The 25,539-nt window shown below is 43.0% G+C and overlaps 2 protein-coding genes across 6 annotated transcripts in view; both read left to right on the forward strand.

Annotated features, from left to right (window-relative positions):
• ano11 (anoctamin 11) overlaps positions 1-12,057 on the forward strand; it is a 34,931-nt gene extending 22,874 nt beyond the window's left edge. For 3 of the 5 annotated variants that reach the window (XM_055892501.1, XM_055892502.1, XM_055892504.1), the window contains 3 exons: positions 6,932-7,022; positions 7,521-7,683; positions 10,600-12,057. In XM_055892501.1, the coding sequence (XP_055748476.1) occupies positions 6,932-7,022; positions 7,521-7,683; positions 10,600-10,631 (286 nt within the window). In that variant the 3' untranslated portion in view covers positions 10,632-12,057. Of the gene's footprint in view, positions 1-6,931; positions 7,023-7,520; positions 9,727-10,599 lie in introns of all 5 variants that reach the window. The other 2 variants (XR_008755498.1, XM_055892503.1) reach the window with 2 other exon arrangements.
• A 1,456-nt stretch (positions 12,058-13,513) lies between these two features.
• LOC129830172 (rho guanine nucleotide exchange factor 19-like) overlaps positions 13,514-25,539 on the forward strand; it is a 40,996-nt gene continuing 28,970 nt past the window's right edge. The window contains exon 1 of the mRNA XM_055892505.1: positions 13,514-14,139. The gene's annotated coding sequence lies outside the window, so the exon portion shown is untranslated. The remainder of the gene's footprint in view (positions 14,140-25,539) is intronic.

Raw genomic sequence — 25,539 nt, forward strand, 5'->3', positions numbered from 1 at the left:
ACATACTTAAAGGCATAGTTCAGTGAAATGACATGTTTAGATATGTGATTCCATAGCTTGGCAGCAGTCTATGGAAAAGGAGTGACTGCAATCCACATTTTGGTGTTGTTAAAGGGATAGTGTGAGATTTTTGCAATTAAGCCCTTTATCTACATCAGGGATGGGCAATTCTGATGGGGTGGGGGGCCACAAAAAAATCTGAACTCATCTTGAGGGGCCACAGTGGCTCGCGGGTCTGCGTACCCAAATACATCCCCACCTTGCGAGTGTGATTGTGGAGGCCAGGTTATCTGTTGCAGCACTCTCCTTCTTGGTCAAATATCCCTTAAACAGCCTGCAGGTGGGTTTTGGGTCATTGTCCTGTTGAAAAACAAATTATAGTCCCACTAAGTGCAAACCAGATGAGATGGTGTATCGCTGCAGAAGGCTGTGGTAGCCATTCTGGTTAAGTGTGCCTTGATATCTAAATAAATCACAAGAGAGTGTCAACGGCAAAGCACCTCTACATCATCACACCACCTCCTCCATGCTTCAAGGTGGGAACCACACATGCGGAGATCATCCGTTCAACTACTCTGCGTCTCATAAAGGCACGGCAGATGGAACCAAAAATCTCCCATTTTGACTCATCAGACCAAAGGACATATTTCCACCGGTCTAAAGTACAGTAATGATTGACTGTCGTTTCGCATTGCTTATTTGAGCTGTTCTTGCCGTAATATTGACTTGCTATTTTACCAAATAGGGCTATCTTCTGTATACCAACCCTACCTTGTCACAACACAACTGATTGGCTCAAATGCATTAAGAAGGAAAGAAATTCCACAAATGAACTTTTAACAAGGCACACCTGTTAATTTAAATGCATTCCAGGTAACTACCTAGAAAGCCAGCATCCCAGAGTTGCCTCTTCACTATTGACGTTGAGACTGGTGTTTTGCGGGTACCATTTAATGAAGCTGCCAGTTGAGGACTTGTGAGGCGTCTGTTTCTCAAACTAGACACTCTAATGTACTTGTCCTCTTGCTCAGTTGTGCACCGGGGCCTCCCACTCCTCTTTCTATTCTGGTTAGAGCCAGTTTGCGCTGTTCTGTGAAGGGAGTAGTACACAGCGTTGTACAAGGTCTTCAGGTTCTTGGCAATTTCTTGCATGGAATAGCCTTCATTTCTCAGAACAAGAATAGACTGACAAGTTTCAGAAGAAAGGTATTTGTTTCTAGCCATTTTGAGCCTGTAATCGAACCCACAATGCTGATGCTCCAGATACTCAACTAGTCTAAAGAAGGCCAGTATTATTGCTTCTTTAATCAGAACCACAGTTTTCAGCTGTGCTAACATAATTGCAAAAGGGGTTTCTAATGATCAATTAGTCTTTTAAAATTATACGCTTGGATTAGCTAACACAGCGTGCCATTGGAACAAAGGAGTGATGGTTGCTGAAAATGGGCCTCTATCTACATAAGAAATCATCAGTTTCCAGCTACAATAGTCATTTACATCATTAACAATGTCTACACAGTATTTATGATCAATTTGATGTTATTTTAATGGACAAAACATGTGTTTTTCTTTCAAAAACAAGGACATTCCTAAGTGACCCCAAACTTTTGAACATATATATGTATGTAAGTATGTATGTATGTATGTATGTATGTATGTATGTATGTATGTATGTATGTATGTATGTACGTATGTATGTACGTGTGTGCGCGCGCGCGTGCGTGTGTGTGTGTATGTACATATATACACTGCTCAAAAAAATAAAGGGAACACTTAAACAACACAATGTAACTCCAAGTCAATCACACTTCTGTGAAATCAAACTGTCCACTTAGGAAACAACACTGATTGACAATAAATTTCACATGCTGTTGTGCAAATGGAATAAACAAAAGGTGGAAATTATAGGCAATTAGCAAGACACCCCCAAAAAAGGAGTGATTCTGTAGGTAGTGATCACAGACCACTTCTCAGTTCCTATGCTTCCTGGCTGATGTTTTGGTCACTTTTGAATGCTGGCGGTGCTCTCACTCTAGTGGTAGCATGAGACGGAGTCTACAACCCACACAAGTGGCTCAGGTAGTGCAGTTCATCCAGGATGGCACATCAATGCGAGCTGTGGCAAAAAGGTTTGCTGTGTCTGTCAGCGTAGTGTCCAGAGCATGGAGGCGCTACCAGGAGACAGGCCAGTACATCAGGAGACGTGGAGGAGGCCGTAGGAGGGCAACAACCCAGCAGCAGGACCGCTACCTCCGCCTTTGTGCAAGGAGGTGCACTGCCAGCGCCCTGCAAAATGACCTCCAGCAGGCCAGTGACCAAAACATCAGCCAGGAAGCATAGGAACTGAGAAGTGGTCTGTGGTCACCACCTGCAGAACCACTCCTTTATTGGGGGTGTCTTGCTAATTGCCTATAATTTCCACCTGTTGTCTATTCCATTTGCACAACAGCATGTGAAATTTATTGTCAATCAGTGTTGCTTCCTAAGCGGACAGCTTGATTTCACAGAAGTGTGATTGACTTGGAGTTACATTGTGTTGTTTAAGTGTTCCCTTTATTTTTTTGAGCACTGTATATATGTGTGTGTATGTGTGTATATATATGTATATGTATACATATATATATATATATGTGTGTGTGTGTGTGTGTGTGTGTGTGTGTGTATATATGTGTGTATATATATATGTATATGTATACATATATATATATGTGTGTGTGTGTGTGTGTGTGTGTGTGTGTGTGTGTGTGTGTGTGTGTGTGTGTGTGTGTGTGTGTGTGTGTGTGTGTGTATATGTATATGCGCTTTGTGTCGCGCCGGGAGGGTTGAAATATGATGGTCTCTGATTGTTTGCTGGGGTGCTATCCACAGATAATAGCATTGTTTGCTTTCGCCGTAAAGAATTTTTGAATCTGACACGTTGGCTGGATTCACAACAAGTGTAGCTTTAATTTGGTATAACTTTCATGAAAGTTTATTTTTTATAGTAATTTATTTGAATTTGGCGCTCTGCATTTTCACTGGATGTTGGCCAGGTGGGATGCTACCGTCCCACATATCCAAAAGAGGTTAAAGTGACTAGTGATACATTTATTACATCCAATTTTTTATTATTAACCTTTCTAGCCCCGGGGTTCCGCTAGCGGAACACCCACAACATTCCACTGAAAAGGCAGCGCGCGAAATTCAAAAATATATATTTTTTTAATATTTAACTTTCACACATTAACAAGTCCAATACAGCAAATGAAAGATAAACATCTTGTTAATCTACCCATGGTGTCCGATTTCAGAAATTCTTTACAGTGAAAGCACAACATATGATTATGTTAGGTCAGAGCCAAGTCAAAAACACACACAGCCATTTTTTCAGCCAACAATAGGAGTTAGAAAAAGCAGAAATATAGTTAAAATGAATCACTAACCTTCGATTATCTTCATCAGATGACCATCATGTTATACATGTATTGTGTGTTTTGTTCGATAATGTGCATATATATATTAAAACAAATCTCAGTTTACATTGGCGCGTTACGTGCAGTAATGTTTTGATTCCAAAACATCCGGTGATTTTGCAGAAATACTCATAATAAACATTGATAAAAGATGCAAGTGTTATTCACAAAATTAAAGATAAACTTATCCTCTATGCAACCGCTGTGTCAGATTTCAAAATAAACTTTACGGAAAAATAATTATCTGAGAACAGCGTTCAGAGCACAATCCAGCCAAAGAAATAGTCGCCATTTTGGCGTCAACAGAAGCTACAAAAACACTATAAATATGCACTTACCTTCGAATAACTTCATCAGAAGGCACTCCCAGGATTCCCAGTTCGACAGAAATGACTGCGGACAGGTGTCTTTTATATTGATAACAACTGATACAGGTAACGAGTGGAGGACAGAGGAGCCTCTTAAAGAAGAAGTTACAGGTCTGTGAGAGCCAGAAATCTTGCTTGTTTGTAGGTGACCAAATACTTATTTTCCACCATAATTTGCAAATAAATTCATTCAAAATCCTACAATGTGATTTTCTGGAGAAAAAAAAATCTCATTTTGTCTGTCATAGTTGAAGTGTACCTATGATGAAAATTACAGGCCTCTCTCATCTTTTTAAGTGGGAGAACTTGCACAATTGGTGGCTGACTAAATACTTTTTTGCCCCACTGTATATATATGTGTGTGTGTGGTGTCCTCACCCCCACTTGACCTGACTGCTATTTGGTGTCGTAACCGACTTCTGTGGGCAAAGCTCACCTTTGACTGCCACTGACACGCTGGAAAAGTGTGCCCTTCACAAATGAATCCCGGTTTCAACTATACCGGGCAGATGGCAGACGCGTGTATGGTATCGTGTGGGTGAGCAGTTTGCTGATGTCGACGTTGTGAACAGAGTGCGGTTATAGTTTGGGCAGGCATAAGCTACGGACAACAAACACAATTGCATTTTATCAATGGCAATTTGAATGCACGGAGATACCGTGACGAGATCCTAAGGACCATTGTCGTGCCATTTATCCACCGCTATCACTTCATGTTTCAGCATGATAATGCACGGCCCCATATCGCGAGGATCTGTACACAATTCCTGGAAGCTGATAATGTCCCAGTTCTTCCATGGCCTGCATACTCACCAGACATGTAACCCATTGAGCATGTTTGGGATGCTCTGGATCGACGTGTACAACAGCCATTGATGAGGAGTGGGACAACATTCCACAGGCCACAATCAACAGCCTGATTAACTCTATGTGGAGGAGATGTGTCGCACTGCATGAGGCAAATGGTGGTCACTCCTGATACTGACTGATTTTCTGATCCACTTTTTTTTAAAGGTATCTGTAATCAACAGATGCATATCTGTTATCCCAGTCATGTGAAATCCATAGACTAGGGCCTAATTTATTTATTTCAATTGACTGATTTCCTTATATGAGCTGTAACTCAGTAAAATGTTTGAAATTGTTGCATGTTGCGTTTATATTTTTATTCAGTGAGTATACCAAGCATTAGGAACACCTTCCTAATTTTGAGTTGCACCCCCCCATTTTGCCCTCAGAATTTTGCCCTCAGAACCTCAATTTGTCGGGACATGGACTCTACAAGGTGTCGAAAGCGTTCCACAGGGATTCTGGCCTATGTTGACTCCAATACTTCCCACAGTTGTGTCAAGTTAGCTGGATGTCTATTGGGTGTTGGACCATTCTTGATACACACGGGAAACTATTAAACGTAAAAACCCCACCAGCGTTGCAGTTCTTGACACAAACTGGTGCACCTACTACCATACCCCGTTCAAAGGCACTTAAATATTTTGTCTTGCCCATTCATCCTCTGAATGGCACACATACACAATCCATATCTCAATTGTCTCAAGGCTTAAAAATCCTTCTTTAACCTGTCTTCTCCTCTTCATCTACACTGATTGAAGTGGATTTAACAAGTGACATCAATAAGCTTTCACCTGGATTCACCTGGTCAGTCTGTGTCAGGTGTTCTTCGTGTTTTGTATATAAAATATATTACTTTATTTGTAAAATTTATCTGCAGGCCTACAACAATGGCGTCCCTCTGGGCCTCCAGTTGTTCATGTCATACATGAAAAACGTCGCTGGTGGACGGAGCCAACATGACGGCTGGTTACACAAAGGAAAGGGGTTTGGGTTTGAATGAAAGTGCGGGGAGACTGAGGAACAAAAGGTTCTGTGTTTCTATCGGACCTTAGGAAGCTATGCTATCATAAATATAGAATCTTATGCATTCTAAATAACCGCCCATTTGGGAAAGAAAAATGCAATAAATATTTACTCTGAGCTGCGATTCGATCGGTTGGTCGTAGATGGAAGGCCGGGTTGTCCTTTGAATAATGTCTGGTGGTAGAACGGATACGTGGTAGTATCGTCGTTGTGTGGTAAAATGGCTACTTTTCCGTCCTTTCCTAGTCCACGTTTACAGCCGCTGTTGCTAATGCAATGGCTAGGAGATATCACTTCTTTAGTGAATAAAAGTTCAAAGTTCATACCAAGTTGCCATGCTATATGCTCATGCTATATTCTGGTTGGTATAGTTGAAATTCATCCTTTAGGCGTGTAGATCATCACCTTCACGTTGAGATTCAATGCTAATTTCGTTAGGTTCTTGTCGTTCAACCAGAGTTCACGCTGAGGTTAGCTTAGTTCTGTAGGTGATCTTGTCCTTTTAACGCAGGGACCGCAAGTCCTCACGTCCTTGGAACAGAAAGTTGTATTTTCGTCAACGGGCTTATATCGTGGTGAAGAGAAGGGCGTGTTTCATAGTTTACAACCAATGTCTGTTCACTTGGGCGGGGCCTCTGAGTGAGCAGAGTTTACTCTATGACAAACCGTTCTCTCATTAAGAAGCTAAAATTACATTTCATCTATTCACAAATAGTTTCATATTTAAACATTTAAATTGCACAACAATTCCATGTGAATCTGATAACTAGAATGTGTAGACTTTCCAAGATACAGTTTATGTCAAACTGTCATTAGTAGTAATGTCTCAGACAACAACTGATCTGACATCATATTCATTAAGTACCAACGCATATTTTCAACTGGTTGGATTACCGAAATATGGTTCTGTTTCCCACCTTTTGATGTTACCAGACTCTGGATGTTAACAAAGGCTTTCCAAGAGTCAACTCTATAAAGTAGAGAGAGAGAAAAGGGGAAAGGTATTTATGGGGGTCATTAACCTCCCCTAACAGGCCAACGTCATGACACCTTTAAACTAGCCAACTGCCAACAAATGCTATTAGAATTTTTATACCAAAACTCCATGAAAGTCGAACTCTCCTGTTTTAGCATGTTTTAAATGTCATGCCCAAGTTTGTCCAGTAGAGGGCACAATTGATGTTGACAACCCTGATCTGTTGTTCTTACCCTGACTGTGTACTCTGTTGTCTGTAGATATAAAGCCTTTAGGGACAACAATGGAAATTACACTCTGATTTACTGGGAACTCCTGGCTGTGAGGTTAGGCTTCATCATCGCTTTTGAGGTACGCAAGGATCTGTCTGTCTGTCTGTCTATCTCTCTGTCTATCTCTCTCTCTCTCTGTCTGTCTGTCCTGTCTGTCCTGTCTGTCCTGTCTGTCCTGTCTGTCCTGTCTGTCCTGTCTGTCCTGTCTGTCTGTCTGTCTGTCTGTCTGTCTGTCTGTCTGTCTGTCCTATTCATTACTTGTCTTGTCCTGTTCTCACCCCCTTATCTCCTACCTGTGTATGTTATTGTGTACCTTTGATCATTTGAAGCTTGCTTGCTCCCTACTAATCTTTGCCTCTCAATCCTCACATGGTATTTTACTCTTTACTATTTTATCACCTTAACTCTGTTGATACTGCTCTTCTCAGAATCCCTCTACTTCCACTGACGTTTCTCTGTAATTTCACCCTCGATTCTCTTTTCCATCTCTGTCTCTCTCTCTCTCTATTCTCTACCTTCCTGTCACCTCTAATGTGTGCTATTTTCCCTCCCTCCATCCCTCCCTCCCTCTCTTCAGCATGTGGTGTTCTTTGTCCTGCGAGCGATAGACTGGATGGTGCCGGACGTCCCTGAGTCTCTGGGGCTGAAGGTGAAGAGGGAGCGCTACCTGGCCAAGCAGGCCCTGGCAGACAACCAGGAGGCCCTGTTGGTGAGTCATCGAGGTTCGGCCTCCAGCCAAGGTTAGTGGAACACAGCGATGCTCACACACCCTCACCACACACACACTGCTTTGCTGCACTGAATCATTGTGCTGGTCAGGTCGTTATTGCAAAAGAGAATGTGTTGTAATTTGTCATGACTTACCTGGGTAAATATATGCACAAAACACAGACAGGCACAATCACACAGACAGACAGGCACACTTACACACACCCACTGCAAGCCACCATCGGCCCCACCTCCTCCACTTTCATGCTGTATCATCGACCTACCAAAGAAGCAATGCAAAGTCATCTGCTTGTGATGACTCTTTGATATGTCCTGGATCTCTTAAAAGGCTTCCTTGGCTTGTCTCCTTTCCATCATGACCGGTGATAAATGTACACTTAATGGGTTTCCACCACCCTGCCATTTTAAACTGTCCAAGGCCTTTCAAATCAATGGTCATCAGGAGAGCTGATCGTGTACTACAGGAAAAGGCGGGCCAAACAGGCCCCCATTAACATCGACGGGGTTGTAGTGGAGCGGGTCGAGAGTTTCAAGTTCCTTGGTGTCCACATCACTCATAAACGAACTATCATGGTCCAAACACACCAAGTCAGTCGTGAAGAGGGCACGACAACACCTATTCCCCCTCAGGAGACTTGAAGAGATTTGGCATGGGTCCCAAGATTCTCAAAAAGCTCTACAGCTGCACCATCGAGAGCATCCTGACCGGTTGCATCACCGCCTGGTATGGAAACTGCTCGGCATCTGACCGTAAGGCGCTACAGAGGGTAATGTGTATGGCCCAGTACATCACTGGGGCCAAGCTTCCTGCCATCCAGGACCTATATACTGTCAGAGGAAAGGCCCCAAAAATTGTCAAAGAACCCAGTCACCAAAGTCAAGCAGTACCGGAGCGCCAAGTCTAGGACCAAAAGGCTCTTTAAAAGCTTCTGCCTCCAAGCCATAAGACTGCTGAACAGCTAATCAAATGGCCACCGGACCCCCCCACCCCCCCACACACACACTGTTTATTATCTATGCAGAGTCATTTCACCCCTACACCTACATGTACAAATGACCTGGACTAACCTGTACCCCCTCACATTGACTCGGTACCGGTACCCCCTGTATATAGCATCGTTATGTTTTTTTTTATTGTGTTACTTTTTATTGTTGTTTACTTCAGTTTATTTTGTAAATATTTTCTTAACTCTTTTTTGAACTGCACTGTTGGTTAGGGGCTTGTAAGTAAGCATTTCACGGTAAGATCTACACATGTTGTATTCGGGGCATGTGACAAATAAAGTTTGATTTGAGAGAAAGCCTCTTGAGGGGAAGGAGACAAGTAGAGAAAGCATATTAAAACTATTGGGTGACACAGGCTCTTATGTGTTCACTCACCTCACTCCATTGTTTGATACAGTGCCAATAGTAAAACACCCATTACCTCATTAGGGAGTGTGTTATCCATGTTAAATATTATACCGGTGGCTACTCATTAGCTAGGGCTCCTGTTCATATGAAATTATACAGACGTACAGTAAGTCATTAAGGATACGAATTGATCACTCGTTGTGAGTCCCAAATGGCTGCCTATTCCCTACGTAGTGCACTACTTTTGACCAGGGCATCCATAGGGCTGCCCTGGTCAAAAGTGAATCCACTGTAAATTTCCTGGAGTATTATGGGCGGTAAAAACAGGAGACATGTTGAAGTAACTGCTTGACTAAAATTATCTAAAGCTGCTGTATAAGTAGATACATAATACATACATAAGCAATGGATAACCACACACAATGTATAAAGACTGGACTACAATTGCCATAATATAGCCCCAGAAGTGCTCAAAGCCTAACCCATAAAACATTAACCTAAGTTAATGCATCCATAACGCTCTTCCCCTGGAATGTGTAGTCTCTCTCTCTCGCCGCATCCCATCAGCACGAGACTGGTGCTTTCTCACCCATTGTTTCTCTTTGTGGTCGTGTCAGTTGTGTGGTGGTGTGTGTGCTTCCCTGTGTTCTGACCATGCCGTTTTGGTCGTTGTGTTTCTTGTCGTGAAGGTCTTGGACGGGGTGAGTAGACAATCTCACTCCTGCAGTCTGTTGTGTTTCTATTAAGTATATATACTGAGTGTACGAAACATTATGAACACCTGCTTTTTCCATGACATAGACTGACCAGGTGAATACAGGTGAAAGCTATGATCCACATGTTAAATCCACTTATTGATGTCACATGTTAAATCCACTTCAATCAGTGTAGGTTAATGGGAGAAGGTTGAAGAAGGATTTTTAAGCCTTGAGACAATTGATACATGGATTGTGTATGTATGTCATCCAGAGGGTGAATGGGCAATACAAAATATTTAAGTGCCTTTGAACGGGGTATGGTAGTAGGTGCTAGGCGCACTGGTTTGTGTCAAGAACTTCAACGCTGCTGGGTTTTTCACACTCAACAGTTTGCCATGCTTGTCAAGAATGTTCCACCACCCAAAGGACATCCAGTAAACTTGACACAATTGTGGGACGTATTGGAGTCAACATGGACCAGCATCCCTGTGGAAAGCTTTCATCACCTTGTAGAGGCCATGCCCCGACGAATTGAGGCTGTTCTGAGGGCAAAAGGGGGCTGTGCAACTCAATATTAGGAAGGTGTTCTTAATGGTTTGTACACTCAGTGTATGTAATATTCTGATATAAAGTTTAAGGGGGACAAAAAGAAAGGCCATTCTTATCAATCCATAAAAGATGATGTGTTGTAAAATGAGTTTTAAGCTATAACTCAGTAACATAATATGATGTAGCACCTTTGTGTCTACTGTCTGTATGTTTGCTCTTGTGTGCTTCAATGTTCTCTACGATTGTTCTAACCAAAGCTGTACTCATGTTGTCTCTCCTTCCTCATTTTCTCCCTGAACAAACTCAACTGTACTGTATGCCTCGAAGCAAGCAACGCGTCCTTTGGCAACATGAGTTAGAACGGTAGTCCGGAACTTCTGCACCAAGAGAAGCGTAACAGATGGAGAGGAGAGGAGGGGTAGAGGGAGATAAAAGAGATTCCTTTGCATTTCGGGTCCCATCAATGGATTTGTTTCCCTGTTGCTCTCCGTCTGTTGTCTATGGTCAGTCTCTAGGTTTGTTTACGGAAAGGATGACGTATCCGCAAAGGGCCGGTGTGGTTGCAGGTATTTGTTCCAGCCAAGCTGTAACACATCTGATTCAATGACCAACTTATAGTCTTTCATTAAAACTTTGATTAGTTGAATAACATTTGTTACTGCTGGGCTGGGACAAAAACTGGCACCTACACTGGCTTTTTACTGGTAATATTGGCCAGAATGGCCACCACCTGGTTTTCAGTATGTGAGAGTGGGTTTGTATTGTTCCAATTTTTTTGCTTGACTATTAGCAGATGACTTGACGTCTTTCAACTCTGAGGATTTGTAATGCTCTCACTGTGTTGAATGGACAAGCTTGATTTACTCAAACAGTAATGTTGTCAACACTTTTCTTCAGACAGCCTGCTCTGTTGTGTGTAGGTATACATAAATATTTATATATGTGAAACTGGTTCTGCTTTTCTATACTATCACTACACTATATTTGTATGGAGATAAAACCCGATATATATCTTGTTGTTTATCTTGTTGGTATAAGAGTTACTGCTGTACTACCATAAAATTAAAGTCCTTCTCCATGTGTTACCTGTTTTGTGCCAGCTGTTTTGCATTTCAAATGTAATAATGTTTACATACTGTTTTAATTACTTTATATATCTACTGTATTTTAGTAATGCTCATCCTATATAACTACTGCTATACACACATTTATATTCACATACTGTCCATCCTGTCCATACACATCATTCACAGACACATATACAGTATTATTTATATTCCGGACTCATTTCTGGAAGCTAATTTCCTGCAATTCTATCCATTTTCCTATGTGGTTTTGTACTGTGTACTTACAGTATATATTGTATTCTTGACATAGCTCATTGTAGTATTTATACTATTGTACATTGAATTTTAGTTACACTGTTTATACACAACGCATATTTATTTATATGTTGGATTCTTAGGTCACATAGGTCACTCTAATATTTCTACTGCTGTATATATCATTTCTAGTATATCATGTGTAAATTCATCCAATGTATATACTGTATGTATAGATTGCATTTGAATTACTGTTACAGTGCTATTTTCATTGTTAATTGGATTCGTTCCAACAATTCTTGATTTCTTGTTGTTCTTTCCGTCTTTTTGTTTTTTAAATTTAATTATTTGTGTACCTGTTTGATATTTCACTGCATTGTTAGGTGCTCCACTTCATTTCACTGCACCCGCTACAATATCTGCTAAACTTTGTATGCGACCAATAAACTTTGATTTGGTTGGATGAATTTGACATTTTTGATCCTCCAAATACATTTTCAAAGTGCTAGATACTGCCGTTGTCAAATAAAATCTCAAATATGTTCTCAAATTTCGAAATGCCGGAGAACTTATCTTACCAAAAAATCCCCTCCTCCCTTCCTCCCCACTTGCTCGGAAACATGACCCCCTCAGAAACATGACCCCCTCAGAAACATGACCCCCTCAGAAACATGACCCCCTCAGAAACATGACCCCCTCAGAAACATGACCCCCTCAGAAACATGACCCCCTCAGAAACATGACCCCCTCAGAAACATGACCCCCTCAGAAACATGACCCACTCAGAAACATGACCCACTCAGAAACATGACCCCCTCAGAAAATGAGAAATCCAGACAGATGAAACCCCTCTGATTTATTAGGAGTCAGAGAGAGACAGGTGTTCTGTTAATGATTTCTCTCCCTCCTTTCCCTCTTCTCCTACACACCCTTCCAAAATATTCCTATTGCCTTGGGCAACTCTCTCTCTCGCCCTGTCTCTTTTCTCTCTCTCTCGTCCTCTCTACTGCTGTAGCGTTCATGTTTTGATTGTTATGATTGCTGTGAGTGTGTTGCTTTGCCATTCAGCCTACAGGAAGTGTGCGCTAGTACATGTCAACTAGTGGAGACAGGTATGCAACGTGGACACAGCCTCCAACAGACACTGAGTGCGTCCCAAATGGCACCATATTCTATATACTGTAGTGCACTACTTTGGACCAGGGCCCATAGGGCTCTTGTCAAAAGTCATGCACGATGTAGGCAATAAGATTCTATTTAGGACAGAGACACTGTACTAATAGTTCTCCCAATATACCTCAACACCACACTTAACAGAGCAGTGAAGCACTCAAAGGCAGGGAGTGAGAACCCATAACACCACCCAATGGTATTCAGTTGATGTGTTGATTGAAAAGTGTCAACTTGTCATTTATCCACAAACAAGTTGCCATTGTAAGATTGAATGTACACTATTGTGTAGAGTAGTTATGAAAGCACATCAACTGCCAACTATAAACACAATTTATATGATTGTGTACATTCATATAATGTTAATTGTCGGACATCATGAAAATAAAACTCAGAAAGTCAACCTCAAAACATGTCAGCGTTAACTGTTGTTTTTTTAAATGTTTAATTAGGGAGTTACAGTGCTAGAGAGGCAGAAGCCAAGGAGTTAAAGCATGTCTTGCAGATACTTTCTTTCTGCAAACTGATATTTTTCTGCCTACTTAATTACACACACACACACACACACACACACACACACACACACACACACACACACACACACACACACACACACACACACACACACACACACACACACACACACACACACACACACACACACACACACACAGAGACACATGCCTGAGCACACACACTGTCTACTTCCCACCCCTTTTCCCCTCCTACCTGCCTGCTATCCACTTGCAGTACATTTTTGTTGACACACGAGAATCCGACCCATGCATGCACACACACACACACACAGACAGACACACTCTCACACACACTCACAGAGAGGAAATATTTTTCACTCACGCAGATGGCTACTACCTCACTCCTCTCTCCTTCTCTTTCTATAAGCAGGTGTTAATATGCAGCACTAAACTATTAGAGACCGACAAAGAGAGAGGAGAGGGAGGATAGAGAGAATAGGAGAGAGTGCACTTCCCCAACATTAGCAGAGGGAGAGAAAGAGCGAGAACGATTGTGAGCAAGGAGAGGTAGAGCAAAAGCTTAAAGAGGGATCTGCATGGTAAGTAGCCAGAAGAGCGAACACTTAAAACATTTTTTTTAAACTGCTTTTTGGTGGAGAAGGAGAAGAGGGATACAACGGAGGAGTCTGGACCCTGTCGACCAGTTCCCCTGCCTGGGCACACTGGTCTTCAGACGAGTGGAGTAAAAAGTGAAGGAAAACGACTGAAGGGAAAGAAGCCGGGAGGAACACAAGGCAGTCATGGATAGCACATAGAGGCTCAGCCAGACGCTAGGATGGCCTGGATTCTCACACTGTCGCTGGCAACCGTCCAGCCCAGAAGCTACTGATACCCATGAGGTAGTATAGCCTATCTATCCATATGGATTCCTATCTCTCTCTCTCTCTGTGCATTGTAATGTGGAATGTAGACTCAGTGTGTACCATTGTTAGCTGTTGTGACCTTCGGATAAGGGTGTGGTCTGGTGGGGGGCGGATTATGATGTTGAATATGAAAGTTAAGCCTGGTTGTGTTTTTTTTGGGGGGGGGGGGTCAAACAGTGCCATGGTGCTGCTTTCAGACTATTGCTTTGCTGCAGGTCAGATGCACACATTTAGAGGTAGACGGAAAAATAGATAATCAAAAACACCCTCAATTTTACATTACATTGAAAAAAGCACCAGGTCATATTATGTTATTTTCATGGCATTTGAACTGAGAGTGTGTGTTCCTCCAATGTGCAGTCGACATAATGTGCTTTTAGAGTGAGACAGTTTGTGATAGTTCAAGGGTCAATTTTCATTATCATATCATAGGGGTGTACTCCATAATATTTCACTGTTATGAAATTAAACTTTATTTTAAAGTGCATTTAACAACTCAATAAACGTAATAGAGTAAAATATGCACAACAACAATAACAATCCCTGACATTTGCTCTAATCCAGAGACTGACTTTACAGTCTGAGACAGTATTGTGTACTGTATAAAGATTATGTATCCATATAATGCACACAGGCATCTGTCACTACATATAGATACTTTAGGAACACCACCTAAAGTACAGACTCAATCTTTCACATCAATTATTAATTAAAATTGTAAAATATTATATTGGAAGCATTCATTGGTGTAAAGTACTTAAGTAAAAATACAGTATTAACTGTAAATAAAGTATTCACACCCTGTCACGATCGTGTGGCGGATTAACGGACCAAAATGCAGCTTTTGGAAAATAAGCCATCTTCTTTTATTATAACACGAAGATGAACACGACACAAAAACACTTTAACAAAACAACAAAATAACAAAACGACCGTGAAGCTACAAACGTTGTGCACAAACATACAGGCTACTAACGTTCTTACATAGACAACGCTAGACATATACACTCAACACAAAACCATCTACTACACCCCATAACCCCTTTACCAAATAAACACCCAAAACCAACAAAACATAAACATTACCCATGTCACACCCTGACCTAACTAAAATAATAAAGAAAACAAAGAATAATAAGGCCAGGGCGTGACATAACCCCCCCCTTGAGGCGCGAACTCCGGGCGCACCATACACAGTCTAGGGGAGGGTCTGGGTGGGCTCCCCTCCACGGTGGCGGCTCCGGCTCTGGTCGTAGTCCCCACGTCACCACAGTACCTAACCACCTCCTAGGCTTCCTCCAAACGACCCCCCTCCACATTAACCCCATTGCATTAAGGGGCAGTTCCGGACTAAGGGACAGCTCCGGACTAAGGACCAGTACCAGGGTAAGGGGCAGTACCAGGGTCAGGGGCAGTACCAGGATAAGGGGCAGTACCAGGGTAAGGGGCAGCACCAGGGTAAGGGGCAGCACCAGGGTAAGGGGCAGCACCAGGGGAAGGGGCAGCTCCAGGGTAAGGGGCAGCTCCGGACTGAGGGACTGCAGCTCCGGACTGAGGGACGGCCCATGGCTGGCTGACAGATCTGGCTGCTCATGGCTGGCTAACGGATCTGGCTGCTCATGGCTGGCTAACTGATCTGGCTGCTCATGGCTGGCTGACGGATCTGGCTGCTCATGGCTGGCTGACGGATCTGGCTGCTCATGGCTGGCTGACGGATCTGGCTGCTCATGGCTAGCTGACGGATCTGGCTGCTCATGGCTAGCTGACGGATCTGGCTGCTCATGGCTAGCTGACGGATCTGGCTGCTCATGGCTAGCTGACGGATCTGGCTGCTCATGGCTAGCTGACGGATCTGGCTGCTCATGGCTAGCTGACGGATCTGGCTGCTCATGGCTAGCTGACGGATCTGGCTGCTCATGACGAGCTGACGGATCTGGCTGCTCATGGCTAGCTGACGGATCTGGCTGCTCATGGCTAGCTGACGGATCTGGCTGCTCATGGCTAGCTGACGGATCTGGCTGCTCATGGCTGGCTGACTGATCTGGCTGCTCCTGTCTGGTTGGCGGCTCTGGCAGATCCTGTCTGGTTGGCGGCTCTGGCAGATCCTGTCTGGTTGGCGGCTCTGGCAGATCCTGTCTGACGGACGGCTCTAGCGGCTCCTGTCTGGCTGGCGGCTCTAGCGGCTCCTGTCTGGCGGACGGCTCAGTGGGCTCATGGCAGACGGGCGGCTTTGCAGGCTCATGGCAGACGGGCGGCTTTGCAGGCTCATTGCAGACGGATGGCTCAGATGGCGCTGGGGAGACGGATGGCTCAGATGGCGCTGGGGAGACGGATGGCTCAGATGGCGCTGGGGAGACGGGCAGTTCAGTCATTGCTGTGCAGACGGCAGACTCCTGCCGGCTGAGGCGCACTGTAGGCCTGGTGCGTGGTGCCGGGACTGGTGGCACCGGGCTGGGGACACGCATCTCAGGGCTAGTGCGGGGAGCAGCAACAGGACGCACAGGACTCTGGGGACACACAGGAGGCTTGGTGCGTGGTTTAGACACTGGTAGTAAAGGGCTGGAGACACGCACCATATAGCTAGTGCGTGGAGGAGGCACTGGTGGTACTGGATTGGGGCGGGGAGGTGGCGCCGGAAATACCGGACCGTGCAGGCGTACTGGCTCCCTTGAACGCCGAGCCTGCCCAACCTTACCTGGTTCTATGCTCCCCGTCGCCTGACCAGTACGGGGAGGTGGAATAACCCGCACCGGCCTATGTAGGCGAACCGGGGACACCATGCGTAAGGCTGGTGCCATGTACGCCGGCCCGAGGAGACGCACTGGTGACCAGATGCGTTGGGCCGGCTTCATGACATACGGCTCAACGCTCAGTCTAGCCCGGCCGATACGTGGAGCTGAAATGTACCGAACCGGGCTATGCACGCGTACAGGAGACACCGTGCGCTCTACTGCGTAACACGGTGTCTGCCCGTACTCCCGCTCTCCACGGTAAGTACAGGGAGTAGGCGCAGGTTTCCTACCTGACTTCGCCACACTCCCTTTAAGGCCCCCCCCAAGAAATTTTTGGGGTGTACTCACGGGTTTCCAGCCTTGTCTCCGTGCTGCCTCCTCATATCGCCTCCTCTCGGCTTTCGCTGCCTCCAGCTCTTCACGAGGGAGGCGATATTCTCCAGGTTGATCCCAAGGTCCATCTCTTTCCAATTCGTCCTCCCAACTCCAGAGATCCTGTGTAGGTAGGTCCTGTTGCCGCCTTCCATGCCGCTTGGTCCTATGGTGGGTAATTCTGTCACGATCGTGTGGCGGATTAACGGACCAAAATGCAGCTTTTGGAAAATAAGCCATCTTCTTTTATTATAACACGAAGATGAACACGACACAAAAACACTTTAACAAAACAACAAAATAACAAAACGACCGTGAAGCTACAAACGTTGTGCACAAACATACAGGCTACTAACGTTCTTACATAGACAACGCTAGACATATACACTCAACACAAAACCATCTACTACACCCCATAACCCCTTTACCAAATAAACACCCAAAACCAACAAAACATAAACATTACCCATGTCACACCCTGACCTAACTAAAATAATAAAGAAAACAAAGAATAATAAGGCCAGGGCGTGACACACACCTTGACTTTCAACACATTTTGTTGTGTTTCAGCCTGAATTTAAAATTGATTACATTAAGATTTTGTGTCAGTGGCCTACAAACAATACCCCCTAATGTCAAAGGGGAATTATGTTTTTAGGAATGTTTTGAAATGAATTAAAAGTGAAAAGCTGAAATGTCTTGAGTCAGTTATGAAAGCGAAGACTAGCTTTTTCAAACAGAAATTTGCATCCTGTAACACTAATTCCAAAAAGTTTTGGGACACTGTAAAGTCCATTGAGAATAAGAGCACCTCCTCCCAGCTGCCAACTGCACTGACGCTAGGACGCTAGGAAACACTGTCACCACCGATAGATCTACGATAATCGATCATTTCAATAAGCATTTTTCTACTTTTTAGTGATTCTATGATCCACCTCTACGCAGATGACACCATTCTGTATACTTCTGGCCCTTCTTTGGACACTGTGTTAACTAACCTCCAGACGAGCTTCAATGCCATTCAACTCTCCTTCCGTGGCCTCCAACTGCTTTTAAATGCTAGTCAAATTAAATGCATGCTCTTCAACCGATTGCTGCCCGCAACCGCCCGCCTAGCATCACTACTCTGGACGGTTCTGACTTAGAATATGTGGACAACTACAAATACCTAGGTGTCTGGTTAGATTGTAAACTTTCCTTCCAGACTCACATTAAGCATCTCCAATCCAAAATTAACTCTAGAATTGGCTTCCTATTTTGCAACAAAGCCTCCTTCAATCATGCTGCCAAACATACCCACTTAAAACTGACAATCCTACCGATCTTTGACTTAAGCGATGTCATTTACAAAATACCCCCCAACACTCTACTCAGCAAACGGGATGTAGTCTATCACAGTGCCATCCGATTTGCCACCAAAGCCCCATATACTACCCACCACTGCAACCTGTATGCCCTTGGCTGGCCCTCACAACATAATCGTCGCCAAACCCACTGGCTCCAGGTCATCTGTAAGTCTTTGCTAGGTAAAGCTAGGTCTTTGTTTATCTCAGCTCACTGGTCACCATAGTAACACCCGCCCGTATCACGCGCTCCAGCAGGTCATCCCCAAAGCCAACACTTCCTTTGGCCACCTTTCCTTCCAATTCTCTGCTGTGAACGAATTGCAAAAATCACTGAAGCTGGAGTCCTATATCGCCCTCTCTAACTTTAAGCATCAGCTGTCTGAGCAGCTTACCGATCACTGTACCTGTACACAGCCAATCTGTAAATAGCACACCCAACTACCTCATCCCCATATTGTTTTTTTATCCTCTTACTCTTTTGCACCCCAGTATCTCTACTTGCACATCATCATCTGCACATCTATCACTCCAGTGTTAATTCCAAATTGTAATTATTTTGCTGGCTATTTGCACACACTGTACATAGATTTTTCTATTGTGTTATGCTTTAGAAAACCTCCCTGATCTTTGTGGTTGAATCTGTTTGAAATTCACTGCTCAACTGAGTGACCTCACAGATAATTGTATGTGTGGGTACAGAGATGAGGTAGTCATTCAAAAATCATGTTAAACACTATTATTGCACACAGAGTGAGTCCATGCAACTAATTATGTGACTGGTCAAGCACATTTTTACTCCTGAACTTATTTAGGCTTGCCATAAAAAAAAATGGGTTAAATACTTATTTTTACATTTATATTTTATTTCACATTTATTTAACCAGGTAGGCCAGTTGAGAACAAGTTCTTATTTACAACTGCGACCTGGCCAGGATAAAGCAAAGCAATGCGACAAAAACAACAACACAGAGTTACACATAAACAAACGTAAAGCCTTGCATAGAAAGGCACCTATTGGTAGATGGGCACCTATTGGTGAAGTTATTAATTACACTTTGGCTGACGTATCAATACACCCAGTCACTACAAAGATACAGACGTTCTTCCTAACTCCGTTGATGGAGAGGAAGCAAACCGCTCAGGGATTTCACCATGAGGCCAATGGTGACTTTAAAATAGTTATATGGTTTAATACCTGTGATAGGAGAAACCTGAGGATGGATCAACAACATTGTAGTTACTCCACAATACTAACCTAAATGACAGCGGGAAAGGAAGTATGCCTGTACAGAATACAAATATTCCAAAACATGCATCCTGTTTTTGTTCTGAATACAAAGTGGTATATTTGGGACAAACACAACACAACACTGAGTATCACTCTTCATATGTTAAAGCATGGTGGTGGCTGTATCATGTTAGGGGTATGCTTGTCATCGGCAAGAACTAGGGAGTTTTCTAGGATAAAAGGAAATGAAAAAGAGTTCAGCACAGGCAAAATCATAAAGGAAAACCTGGTTCAGTCTGCTTTCCAACAGACACTGGGAGATAAATGCACCTTTCAGCAGGACAATAACCAAAACACACAGTCAAATATACACTGGAGTTGCTTAGCAAATACGGCGTTGAGGGTTCCTGAGTGGCCGAGTTACAGTTTTGACCTAAATCGTCTTGAAAATCTATAGCAAGACTTGAAAATGGCTGTCTAGCAATGATCCACAACCAACTTGACAGAGCTTGAAGAATTTTAAAAATAATTATATGCAAATATTGTACAGTCCAGGTGTGCAAAGCTCTTAGAGGCTTACCCAGAACGACTCAAAGCTGTAATTGCTGCCAAAGGTGATTCTAACATGTACTGACACAGGGGTATTTATGCAAATGAGATATTTCTGTATTTGATTCTCAATACATTCTCAAACTTTTTTAAAAACTTTTTTTAACTTTGTCATTATGGGATATTGTGTGTAGATGGTTGAATAATTTTGTTTTAATCAATTTTGCATTCAAGCTGTAACACAACAAAATGTTGAATAAGTCAAGGAGTATGAATATTTTCTGAAGGGACTGTACCTAAAAGTACTATTTAAGTCGTTTTTGGGTTATCTGTACTTCACTAGTTATATAAAGTACCAGTCAAAAGTTTGGACACACCTACTCTACACATTCAAGGGTTTTCTTAATTTTTTTTCTACATTGTAGAATAATAGTGAAGACATCGGAACTATGAAATGGAATCATGTAGTAACCAAAAAAAGTGTTAAAGTAGGCACCCTTTGCCTTGATGACAGCTTTGCATACTCTTGGCATTCTCTCAACCAGCTTCATGAGGTAGTCACCTGGAAGGCATTTTATTTAACAGGTGTGCCTTGTTAAAAGATAATTTGCAGAAATTCTTTCCTTCTTAATGCGTTTGAGCCAATCAGGTGTGTTGTGACAAGGTAGGGGTAAAAGACCAAGTCCATATTATGGCAAGAACAGCTTAAATAAGCAAAGAGAAATGACAGTCCATCATTACTTTAAGACATGAAGGTCATTCAATCAGGAAAATGTCAAGAACTTTGAACGTTTCTTCAAGTGCAGTTGCAAAAACCATCAAGCGCTATGATGAAACTGGCTCTCACGAGGACCCGCCACAGGAAAGGAAGACCCAGAGTTACCGCTTCGGCAGAGTATAAGTTAGAAATTGCAGCCCAAATAAATGCATCACAGAGTAAAAATAACAGACACATCTCAACATCAACAGTTCAGAGGAGACTGCATGAATCAGGCCTTCATGGTCGAATTGCTGCAAAGAAACCACTACTAAAGGACACCAATAAGAAGAAGACACTTGCTTGGGCCAAGAAACATGAGTAATGGACATTAGACCGGTGGAAATCTGTCCTTTGGTCTGATGACTCCAAATTTGAGATTTTTGGTTCCAACTTGTGTCCTTGTGAGACGCAGAGTAGGTGAACGGAAGATCTCCACGTGTGGTTCCCACGTGAAGCATGTAGGAGGAGGAGGTGTGGGGGTGCGTTGCTGGTGACGCTGTCGGTGATTTATTTAGAATTCAATGCACACTTAACCAGCATGGCTACCACAGTATTCTGCAGCGATTCTCCATCGCATCTGGTTTGCGCTTAGTGGGACTATCATTTGTTTTTCACCAGGACAATAACCCAAAACACACTTCCAGGCTGTGTAAGGGCTATTTGACCAAGGAGAGTGCTGCATCAGATGACCTGGCCTCCACAATCACCCGACCTCAACCCAATTGAAATGGTTTGGGATGAGTTGGACCGCAGAGTGAAAGAAAAGCAGTCAACAAGTGCTCAACATATGTGGGAACTCCTTCAAGACTGTTGGAAAAGCATTCCTCATGAAGCTGGTTGAGAGAATTCCAAGAGTGTGCAAAGCTGTCATCAAGGCAAAGGGTGGCTACTTTGAAGAATCTCAAATATTAAATATACTTTTTTGGTTACTGCATAATTACATATGTGTTATTTCATAGTTTCAATGTATTCACTATTATCCTACAATGTAGAAAGTAGTAAAAATAAAGAAAAACCCTAGAATGAATAGGTGTGTCCAAACTTTTGATTGGTGCTGGATATATATATATATATATATATATATATACAGTGGGGAGAACAAGTATTTGATACACTGCCGATTTTGCAGGTTTTCCTACTTACAAAGCATGTAGATGTCTGTAATTTTTATCATAGGTACACTTCAACTGTGAGGGACGGAATCTAAAACAAAAATCCAGAAAATCACATTGTATGATTAAGTAATTCATTTGCATTTTATTGCATGACATAAGTAATTGATACATCAGAAAAGCAGAACTTAATATTTGGTACAGAAACCTTTGTTTGCCAATACAGAGATCATACGTTTCCTGTAGTTCTTGACCAGGTTTGCACACACTGCAGCAGGGATTTTGGCCCACTCCTCCATAAAGACCTTCTCCAGATCCTTCAGGTTTTGGGGCTGTTGCTGGGCAATACGGACTTTCAGCTCCCTCCAAAGATTTTCTATTGGGTTCAGGTCTGGAGACTGGCTAGGCCACTCCAGGACCTTGAGATGATTCTTACGGAGCCATTCCTTAGTTGCCCTGGCTGTGTGTTTCGGGTTGTTGTCATGCTGGAAGACCCAGCCACGACCCATCTTCAATGTTTTACTGAGGGAAGGAGGTTGTTGGCCAAGATCTCGCGATACATGGCCCCATCCATCCTCCCCTCAATACAGTGCAGTCGTCCTGTCCCCTTTGCAGAAAAGCATCCCCAAAGAATGATGTTTCCACCTCCATGCTTCACGGTTGGGATGGTGTTCTTAGGGTTGTACTCATCCTTCTTCTTCCTCCAAACACGGCGAGTGGAGTTTAGACCAAAAAGCTCTATTTTTGTCTCATCAGACCACATGACCTTCTCCCATTCCTCCTCTGGATCATCCAGATGGTCATTGGCAAACTTCAGATGGGCCTGGACTTGCGCTGGCTTGAGCAGGGGGACCTTGCGTGCACTGCAGGATTTTAATCCATGACGGCGTAGTGTGTTACTAATGGTTTTCTTTTGAGACTGTGGTCACAGCTCTCTTCAGGTCATTAACCAGGTCCTGCCGTGTAGTTCTGGGCTGATCCCTCACCTTCCTCATGATCATTGATGCCCCACGAGGTGAGATCTTGCATGGAGCCCCAGACCGAGGGTGATTGACCGTCATCTTCAACTTCTTCCATTTTCTAATAATTGCGCCAACAGTTGTTGCCTTCTCACCAAGCTGCTTGCCTATTGTCCTGTAGTCCAATCCAGCCTTGTGCAGGTCTACAATTTTATCCCTGATGTCCTTACACAGCTCTCTGGTCTTGGTCATTGTGGAGAGGTTGGAGTCTGTTTGATTGAGTGTGTGGACAGGTGTCTTTTATACAGGTAACGAGTTCAAACAGGTGCAGTTAATACAGGTAATGAGTGGAGAACAGGAGGGCTTCTTAAAGAAAAACTAACAGGTCTGTGAGAGCCGGAATTCTTACTGGTTGGTAGGTGATCAAATACTTATGTCATGCAATAAAATGCAAATGAATGACTTAAAAATCATACAATGTGATTTTCTGGATTTTTGTTTTAGATTCCGTCTCTCACAGTTGAAGTGTACCTATGATAAAAAATTACAGACCTCTACATGCTTTGTACTCAGGAAAACATGCAAAATCGGCAGTGTATCAAATACTTGTTCTCCCCACTATATATATATATATATACAGTATATATATATATATATAGTATTTATTACTTTTATGACTTTTACTTTTAATTCACTACATTCCTAAAGAAAATAATGTACTTTTTACTCCATACATTTTTTTCAGACACCCTAAAATACTTGTTACATTTTTGAATGCTTAGCAGGACAGGGAAATGGTCCAATTCACGCACTTATCAAGAAAACAACCCTACTTTCTCTGGTCTGGCGAACTCATTAAATACAAATGCTTCATTTGTAAATTATATACTGTATGTCTGAGTGTTGGAGTGTGCCCCTGGCTATCCGTAATTTTAAAAACAAGAACATTGTGCTGTCTGGTTTGCTTAATATAAGGAATTTGAAATTATTTATTTTTTACTTTTACTTTTGATACTTAAGTATATTTAAAACCAAATACTTAGACTTTTACTCAAGTAGTATTTTATTATTATTATTATTATTTTAGTACTTTCAGTTTTACTTGGGTCATTTTCAGTTAAGGTATCTCTTGGGTGCTTTTCCACCACTGGAAGCATTATTGTTTGCGTTGATTATATTTCCCTCTTCTTGGGTACAGCATAGGACATTAGGTTTTGTGAGGCTTTGAGGCTGAGGTGTAGTGGTTACAGTAGGAGGCAGGAGCTGTGAGTAGTTGCAGGGCAGGTAAGTGCACGTCTGGAATATGTTGGGGGGGGGGGGGGGTATTAATGAACTGTACATTGCTCAAAGTTGGTCCTGTAGTGTTCACACACTCTTTCCACATCTTAGTCTACACCAGGAGACAGTTCAGTTCAGCTGCAGGCCCTCTAGTGACTACACTGTAAACTGAGGAGCAGCCATGTGTGGATGTCTGTGTCTGTGTGTTTGCATGCATTTGTGTTTTTCACAGCAGTGTTTGTGCAGGGAGCGTGTTTTTCTCTCCCTCACTCTGCCTCCTAGCATGTTTGTTTGCCCATTTAACTCTGTGTCTCATAGGAACTGCAATCTGGCTAAGCTGTTTACAGACCTTTTTGAGGAACAAACAACTGATGCAATGATGACATTCAACAGCTTAGCAATATAACTGTTTAGTGCCCGTGAGGTTATTACATGGAGTTTGTCCCAAATAGCACCCTATTCCCTATGTCGGTCAAAAGTGCGGCGGCAGGTTGCCTAGTGGTTAGAGCGTTGGGCCAGTAACCGAAAGGTTGCTAGATCGAATCCCCGAGCTGACAAGGGAAAAATCTGTCGTTCTGCCCCTGAACGAGGCAGTTAACCGACTGTTCATAGGCCATCATTGTAAATAAAAAATTGTTGTTAACTGACTTGCCCAGTTAAATAAAGGTTCAACAAATAAATACTAGGGAATAGAGTTTCATTTGGGATGCAGGCATGCTCTAATCGGCTTTGTTTTTTAAAAACTAAGTTTGATTGAGGCCATGTCCCCAAAGACGACTTCTTGTTTAGATATAGATAGTTGATGTAACACTAATGGCTGTAGTGAGAGAGAGTGCCAAGGTGATGCTTAGAGAATACCCACAAGTAATTTAGTCTGTCTTGCGTCTGACTAAGTGCGCTGTCATTGGGAAAAGACTGTGTGCCTGCGTCCGAGCCTGTGCGTGTCTCTGTCAGTGTTTGTGCTGGTTGAATGAATGTGTGTGAGGGTATATCTCTGTGTGTGAGTCTGTGCTACTGATTTGCCTACTGGCCTATAGCAT

This window comes from Salvelinus fontinalis, chromosome 31, assembly GCF_029448725.1.
Source record: "Salvelinus fontinalis isolate EN_2023a chromosome 31, ASM2944872v1, whole genome shotgun sequence".
NCBI lineage: Eukaryota > Metazoa > Chordata > Actinopteri > Salmoniformes > Salmonidae > Salvelinus > Salvelinus fontinalis.